This window comes from Cherax quadricarinatus, chromosome 5 (genome assembly GCF_038502225.1).
Source record: "Cherax quadricarinatus isolate ZL_2023a chromosome 5, ASM3850222v1, whole genome shotgun sequence".
Taxonomy (NCBI): domain Eukaryota; kingdom Metazoa; phylum Arthropoda; class Malacostraca; order Decapoda; family Parastacidae; genus Cherax; species Cherax quadricarinatus.
The window spans coordinates 21,698,961-21,707,986 of NC_091296.1; the positions used below are offsets into that span (position 1 = coordinate 21,698,961).

The window sequence follows — 9,026 nt, forward strand, 5'->3', positions numbered from 1 at the left end:
ATTGTACTTCCCATTTCCAGGACTCAAGTCCAGCTATACAAAACTAACCGGTTTCCCTGATTTTTTTTTTTTTTTTTTTTTCCAACAAGTCGGTCGTCTCCCACCGAGGCAGGGTGACCCAAAAAAAAGAAAGAAAATCCCCAAAAAGAAAATACTTTCATCATCATTCAACACTTTCACCACACTCACACATTATCACTGCTTTTGCAGAGGTGCTCAGAATATAACAGTTTAGAACCATATACGTATAGAGATACACAACATATCCCTCCAAAACTGCCAATATCCCAAACCCCTCCTTTAAGTGCAGGCATTGTACTTCCCATTTCCAGGACTCAAGTCCGACTATATGAAAATAACCGGTTTCCCTGAATCCCTTCACTAAATATTACCCTGCTCACACTCCAACAGATCGTCAGGTCCCAAGTATCATTCGTCTCCATTCACTCCTATCTAACACGCTCATGCACGCTTGCTGGAAGTCCAAGCCCCTCACCCACAAAACCTCCTTTACCCCCTCTTTCCAACCCTTTCGAGGACGACCCCTACCCCTCTTTCCTTCCCCTATAGATTTATATGCTTTCCATGTCATTCTACTTTGATCCATTCTCTCTAAATGACCAAACCACCTCAACAACCCCTCTTCTGCCCTCTGACTAATGCTTTTATTAACTCCACACCTTCTCCTAATTTCCACACTCCGAATTTTCTGCATAATATTTACACCACACATTGCCCTTAGACAGGACATCTCCACTGCCTCCAACCGTCTCCTCGCTGCTGCATTTACCACCCAAGCTTCACATCCATATAAGAGTGTTGGTACTACTATACTTTCATACATTCCCTTCTTTGCCTCCATAGATAACGTTTTTTGACTCCACATATACCTCAACGCACCACTCACCTTTTTTCCCTCATCAATTCTATGATTAACCTCATCCTTCATAAATCCATCCGCCGACACGTCAACTCCCAAGTATCTGAAAACATTCACTTCTTCCATACTCCTCCTCCCCAATTTGATATCCAATTTTTCTTTATCTAAATCATTTGATACCCTCATCACCTTACTCTTTTCTATGTTCACTTTCAACTTTCTACCTTTACACACATTCTCAAACTCATCCACTAACCTTTGCAATTTTTCTTTAGAATCTCCCATAAGCACAGTATCATCAGCAAAAAGTAACTGTGTCAATTCCCATTTTGAATTTGATTCCCCATAATTTAATCCCACCCCTCTCCCGAACACCCTAGCATTTACTTCTTTTACAACCCCATCTATAAATATATTAAACAACCATGGTGACATTACACATCCCTGTCTAAGACCTACTTTTACCGGGAAGTATTCTCCCTCTCTTCTACACACCCTAACCTGAGCCTCACTATCCTCATAAAAGCTCTTTACAGCATTTAGTAACTTACCACCTATTCCATATACTTGCAACATCTGCCACGTTGCTCCTCTATCCACTCTATCATATGCCTTTTCTAAATCCATAAATGCAATAAAAACTTCCCTACCTTTATCTAAATACTGTTCACATATATGCTTCAATGTAAACACTTGATCTACACATCCCCTACCCACTCTGAAACCTCCTTGCTCGTCCGCAATTCTACATTCTGTCTTACCTCTAATTCTTTCAATTATAACCCTACCGTATACTTTTCCTGGTATACTCAGTAAACTTATTCCTCTATAATTTTTACAATCTCTTTTGTCCCCTTTCCCTTTATATAAAGGGACTATACATGCTCTCCGCCAATCCCTAGGTACCTTCCCTGAATCCCTTCACTAAATATTACCCTGCTCACACTCCAACAGATCGTCAGGTCCCAAATACCATTTGTCTCCATTCACTCCTATCGAACACGCTCATGCATGCCAGCTGGAAGTCCAAGTCCCTCGCCCACAAAACCTCCCTTAACCCTTCCTTCCAACCTTTTCGAGGACGACCCCTACCCCGCCTTCCTTCCCCTACAGATTTATACGCTCTCCACGTCATTCTACTTTGATCCATTCTCTCTAAATGACCAAACCACCTCAACAACCACTCTTCTGCCCTCTGACTAATACTTTTATTAACTCCACACCTCCTCCTAATTTCCACACTCCGAATTTTCTGCATAATATTTACATAGTATTTAATCTCTTGTAAAATTTTTTTAATTTCCAGCAGTTTTAGCATTTATTGCTTTTGTGACCTAGTTCCTTTGTTCATTCTCTAGGCACTGTATCACTATGGCTGTGATCTCTTGTTCTCTCTACTTATAGTGTTAAGATCTTCCATATAAATTTTTTTTATCCCTTTACTGTCAGATAAGTAGGGAAAAAAGGTGAGTGGTGCGTTGAGGTATATGTGGAGTCAAAAAACGTTATCTATGGAGGCAAAGAAGGGAATGTATGAAAGTATAGTAGTACCAACACTCTTATATGGATGTGAAGCTTGGGTGGTAAATGCAGCAGCGAGGAGACGGTTGGAGGCAGTGGAGATGTCCTGTCTAAGGGCAATGTGTGGTGTAAATATTATGCAGAAAATTCGGAGTGTGGAAATTAGGAGAAGGTGTGGAGTTAATAAAAGCATTAGTCAGAGGGCAGAAGAGGGGTTGTTGAGGTGGTTTGGTCATTTAGAGAGAATGGATCAAAGTAGAATGACATGGAAAGCATATAAATATATAGGGGAAGGAAAGAGGGGTAGGGGTCGTCCTCGAAAGGGTTGGAAAGAGGGGGTAAAGGAGGTTTTGTGGGTGAGGGGCTTGGACTTCCAGCAAGCGTGCATGAGCGTGTTAGATAGGAGTGAATGGAGACGAATGATACTTGGGACCTGACGATCTGTTGGAGTGTGAGCAGGGTAATATTTAGTGAAGGGATTCAGGGAAACCGGTTATTTTCATATAGTCGGACTTGAGTCCTGGAAATGGGAAGTACAATGCCTGCACTTTAAAGGAGGGGTTTGGGATATTGGCAGTTTGGAGGGATATGTTGTGTATCTTTATACGTATATGCTTCTAAGCTGTTGTATTCTGAGCACCTCTGCAAAAGCAGTGATAATGTGTGAGTGTGGTGAAAGTGTTGAATGATGATGAAAGTACTTTCTTTTTGGGGATTTTCTTTCTTTTTTGGGTCACCCTGCCTCGGTGGGAGACGACCGACTTGTTGAAAAAAAAAAAAAAAAAAAAAAAAAAAAAAAGTAGTTATCATGTCTCCTCATCTCCTATGAGTTAAGGAAGGCATGTCTTAATACTTTCAGCATTTCTTCATAACCTAGGTAGTAGGTTGGTAGAGAGCAACCGCCCAGGGAGGTACTACCATCCTGCCAAGTGAGTGTAAAACTGAAGCCTGTAATTGTTTTACACGATGGTAGGATTGCTGGTGTCTTTTTTTTTCTGTCTCATACACATGCAAGATTTCAGGTACATCTTGCTGCTTCTACTTACACTTAGGTCACACTACACATACATGTACAAGCATATATATACACACCCCTTTGGGTTTTCTTCTATTTTCTTTCTAGTTCTTGTTCTTGCTTATTTCCTCTTACCTCCATGGGGAAGTGGAACAGAATTCTTCCTCCGTAAGCCATGCGTGTTGTAAGAGGTGACTAAAATGCCGGGAGCAAGGGGCTAGTAACCCCTTCTCCTGTATATATTATTAAATGTAAAAGGAGAAACTTTTGTTTTTCCTTTTGGGCCACCCCCGCCTCGGTGGGATACAGCCAGTGTGTTGAAAGAAAGAAAGAATTCTTTATAACTCTCTGGGAGATATTTTGTAGCTTCTAGCTTGTTCATGCTTTTATAGGTGATGACACCATACCACAACTGTATATTCCAATTTTGTTTTATGTGTACACTTTTCAGATTTTCTTCGCAGAATAAGACTTGGTCTGTACTGGAAACAATATTGCGTTCTGGTGAAGGCTTATCAGTGAAGCTGAAAGATGGTCGGTATCCATATGGTGATGCACCTTCAGGGTTCCAGGTTCAGCTAGCACACCTACTCACACAAGACAAGTCTGCTCGCTGGACAATGAAGGTAAATAAGGAAAGGTTCACCTTATGGACCAACAGGTTCAAAGTAATAGAGTTATAGATGAGTGAAACGAGCTGCCAGGTAACATTGGTGAGGATGATGTCTTGGGTAACTTTAAAAGTATGTTAGACAAACACTGTGCGAGTTTGAAAAGTTGGATTTGAGAAGGACCTTTAGAAGGACCTGACTAGAATAGGCCTTCTGCAGTTCTTCTCTGTTCTTATGTAAATGGCTCTTAACTTTAAATTATTTGACTATTTTATTATTTATGTAAAAAAACTAGTTTTATGATGGGATTCTGGAATGTGCAACCTTCCTCATGCTGTAAAGGTGAGTGACATGATGTTTGTTTATACATGCAATTTATTTTAGTGATGCTAAAATTTGGTGCAATACAATATAGCAGTAGTTGAAAATGAACATAGATAATTTAAATAGACATCATAGGTTGAGAAATGAACTCCAACTTGCTGAATATTGAATGCTAGTCCTTGTGTATAGCCATGTTTGTGATGAATACAAGACAATACTGTGGATGGAACAGTTCACAACTAACACACAATTAAGAGAATTTTTTTAAAATGTTTTGGTCCATGCAGACCATTATTGAGCTTAAATTTTGGGTTAATTGTAAATGTGTTTGATCACTGCTGCAAGATGTTGAATGGATCCTCTATATTCATGGTTACTGTTTGTCTCATCCTTTGCAATAACTTTCTCAATATTTACTGGGCAGAATAGTTTCTTAGATATAACACACAATGTAGCAAAAGGTGCTAATGGTACTTTGATACAGCAACTTCGATTTGCTATGACTCTGTGATCAGTGAGCAGGGAAGAGGGAAATGTAGGTTTGAACATGCTGCTGTTGCTGGCTTCAACATTAGCATAAATATGAAACCTCAAAATATTAATTCTCCTGCACAGTTAAAAAGTGTAGTTTTTCTTGTAAATATAACAGTGCAATTTAAAACTCTTTATCACGCACTTTAAAACTCTTTATCACACACTTTAAAACTCTTTATTGCACACTTGTATACAGTAATTGTTATGATGGAATATGTGTTTTAGTTAAGGTGAATAATGATGTGAACAGGACATGCACATGCATACACATATGAATGTATGCATGCACACATATGCACATACACATGCACTCCAGCCATATGCATGCACATGTGTGCACACACACACAAAAAAATCCAACCAACCAACCACCCACCCACCCACCCACCCAAACACCCCACCTCACCCCACACTGACACAAATTTGTGATGTCATCTTAGTTATGCAATATATTTATAGATGAGATTGTAGAAGAAGTGAATGCTAGAGTGTTGGGGAGAGGTGTATGACTGAAAGATAATGAGCCTGATATGAAGTGGGACTTACCATAGTTACTCTTTGCTGATGAAACTTCTTTAGGGAGATTCTGAAGACTATATTATTATATTTGTCTGAAAAACTAAACCTGCATAGGTCATTCAGTGCAACAGGCTTTATTCTCTGTCTGCTAACTGTGAGACAGAAATCCTACTCTCATAGGCAGGCTTTTCTCAAGGGTGCTTCTGAAGAGAAGTTGGAAACGTTAGTGAGGAGTTTAGGTGTGTATGTGTAAAGGAAAGAAATTAAAGTGATCAGAGAAAAAAGCAAGATGATGAGAGTAACAAAAAAGTTTAGATGATAAAGTACTGGATATCAGATTAGAGAGAGTTAATTAATTAAAGAGGAAATGAATGTGTTTAGGTATTTGGGAGTGGCTGTGTCAGCAGACAGGTCTCTGGAAGATTAAGTGAAACACAAAATAAACAAGGGAAGAAAAGATAGAGGTTGTGTTGAGGTGTCTGTAAAAAGAAGTTATTTATAGAGGTAATAAGGGGACTATACATGCTCTCTGCCAATCCCTAGGTACCTTCCCCTCTTTCATACATTTATTAAACAAAAGTACCAACCACTCCAACACTATATCCCCCCCTGCGTTTAACATTTCTGTCATGTTCCCATCAATTCCAGCTGCTTTACCCCCTTTCATTCTACATAATGCTTCACGTACCTCGCCCACACTTACATTCTGCTCTTCTTCACTCCTAAAAGATGGTATACCTCCCTGACCAGTGCATGAAATTACTGCCTCTCTTTCTTCCTTAACATTTAAAAGTTCCTCAAAATATTCTCGCCATCTACCTAATACCTCCATCTCCCCATCTACTAACTCCCCTACTCTGTTTTTAACTGACAAATCCATACTTTCCCTAGGCTTTCTTATATAAAGGGAAAGGGGACAAAAGAGACTGTAAAAATTATAGAGGAATAAGTTTACTGAGTATACCAGGAAAAGTGTACTGTAGGGTTATAATTGAAAGAATTAGAGGTAAGACAGAATGTAGGATTGCGGATGAGCAAGGAGGTTTCAGAGTGGGTAGGGGATGTGTAGATCAAGTGTTTACATTGAAGCATATATGTGAACAGTATTTAGATAAAGGTAGGGAAGTTTTTATTGCATTTATGGATTTAGAAAAGGCATATGATAGAGTGGATAGAGGAGCAATGTGGCAGATGTTGCAAGTATATGGAATAGGTGGTAAGTTATTAAATGCTGTAAAGAGTTTTTATGAGGATAGTGAGGCTCAGGTTAGGGTGTGTAGAAGAGAGGGAGACTACTTCCCGGTAAAAGTAGGTCTTAGACAGGGATGTGTAATGTCACCATGGTTGTTTAATATATTTATAGCTGGGGTTGTAAAGGAAGTAAATGCTAGGGTGTTCGGGAGAGGGGTGGGATTAAATTTTGGGGAATCAAATTCAAAATGGGAATTGACACAGTTACTTTTTGCTGATGATACTGTGCTTATGGGAGATTCTAAAGAAAAATTGCAAAGGTTAGTGGATGAGTTTGGGAATGTGTGTAAAGGTAGAAAGTAGAAAGTTGAAAGTGAACATAGAAAAGAGTAAGGTGATGAGGGTATCAAATGATTTAGATAAAGAAAAATTGGATATCAAATTGGGGAGGAGTATGGAAGAAGTGAATGTTTTCAGATACTTGGGAGTTGACGTGTCGGCGGGTGGATTTATGAAGGATGAGGTTAATCATAGAATTGATGAGGGAAAAAAGGTGAGTGGTGCGTTGAGGTATATGTGGAGTCAAAAAACGTTATCTATGGAGGCAAAGAAGGGAATGTATGAAAGTATAATAGTACCAACACTCTTATATGGGTGTGAAGCTTGGGTGGTAAATGCAGCAGCGAGGAGACGGTTGGAGGCAGTGGAGATGTCCTGTTTAAGGGCAATGTGTGGTGTAAATATTATGCAGAAAATTCGGAGTGTGGAAATTAGGAAAAGGTGTGGAGCTAATAAAAGTATTAGTCAGAGGGCAGAAGAGGGGTTGTTGAGGTGGTTTGGTCATTTAGAGAGAATGGATCGAAGTAGAATGACATGGAAAGCATATAAATCTATAGGGGAAGGAAGGCGGGGTAGGGGTCGTCCTCGAAAAGGTTGGAGAGAGGGGGTAAAGGAGGTTTTGTGGGCAAGGGGCTTGGACTTCCAGCAAGCGTGCATGAGCGTGTTAGATAGGAGTGAATGGAGACGAATGGTACTTGGGACCTGACGATCTGTTGGAGTGTGAGCAGGGTAATATTTAGTGAAGGGATTCAGGGAAACCGGTTATTTTCATATAGTCGGACTTGAGTCCTGGAAATGGGAAGTACAATGACTGCACTTTAAAGGAGGGGTTTGGGATATTGGCAGTTTGGAGGGATATGTTGTGTATCTTTATATGTGTATGCTTCTAAACTGCTGTATTCTGAGCATCTCTCCAAAAACAGTGATAATGTGTGAGTGTGGTGAAAGTGTTGAATGATGATGAATATTTTCTTTTTGGGGATTTTCTTTCTTTTTTGGGTCACCCTGCCTCGGTGGGAGACGGCTGACTTGTTGAAAAAAAAAAAAATAAGGGGTAATGTACCTGAGTATAGCGGTACCATTAGTTTATATGGGTGTGACCCATGGTCATTAAACTATTCAGTGAGGAGGTGGCTAGAGGCAGTGGATGTCATGTTTGAGACAGATGTGTGGGGTAAGTATTTTAGTACAGAGAAATAGAAAAACATAGAAGACAGCATCGAGTTTTAAAAAGTATAACCCAGAGGATGGAGGAGGGCTTGTTGAGATAGTTTTGTCAAGCACAGGAAGGAAGCAGAGATTGTCAGGAAAGTCATCAGAATGGGAAGAGTAGACTGAGGAGCTACACAAAGATTAGTATGAGGATCAGTACTATTTTTGTTTATGTGAATGACATTCCAGATGTGACTGATTTAGATATATCCCTGTTTGCTGATGATGTAAAACTAATGAGAATAAAAACAGACAAGAACAAGTAAATGACACAGTTACTTTTTGCTGATGATACTGTGCTTATGGGAGATTCTAAAGAAAAATTGCAAAGGTTAGTGGATGAGTTTGAGAATGTGTGTAAAGGTAGAAAGTTGAAAGTGAACATAGAAAAGAGTAAGGTGATGAGGGTATCAAATGATTTAGATAAAGAAAAATTGGATATCAAATTGGGGAGGAGGAGTATGGAAGAAGTGAATGTTTTCAGATACTTGGGAGTTGACGTGTCGGTGGATGGATTTATGAAGGATGAGGTTAATCATAGAATTGATGAGGGAAAAAAAGGTGAGTGGTGCGTTGAGGTATATGTGGAGTCAAAAAAACGTTATCTATGGAGGCAAAGAAGGGAATGTATGAAAGTATAGTAGTACCAACACTCTTATATGGATGTGAAGCTTGGGTGGTAAATGCAGCAGCGAGGAGACGGTTGGAGGCAGTGGAGATGTCCTGTCTAAGGGCAATGTGTGGTGTAAATATTATGCAGAAAATTCGGAGTGTGGAAATTAGGAGAAGGTGTGGAGTTAATAAAAGCATTAGTCAGAGGGCAGAAGAGGGGTTGTTGAGGTGGTTTGGTCATTTAGAGAGAATGGATCAAAGTAGAATG

The 9,026-nt window shown here is 39.7% G+C and overlaps 1 protein-coding gene across 3 annotated transcripts in view; it reads left to right on the top strand.

Moving 5' to 3' along the window:
• The window catches only part of shtd (anaphase promoting complex subunit 1), a 148,066-nt gene that overhangs the window by 61,083 nt on the left and 77,957 nt on the right, over positions 1–9,026 (top strand). For all 3 annotated transcript variants that reach the window (XM_070101086.1, XM_070101096.1, XM_070101090.1), the window contains exon 17: positions 3,868–4,042. In XM_070101086.1, coding sequence (XP_069957187.1) covers positions 3,868–4,042 — 175 coding nt within the window. The remainder of the gene's footprint in view (positions 1–3,867; positions 4,043–9,026) is intronic.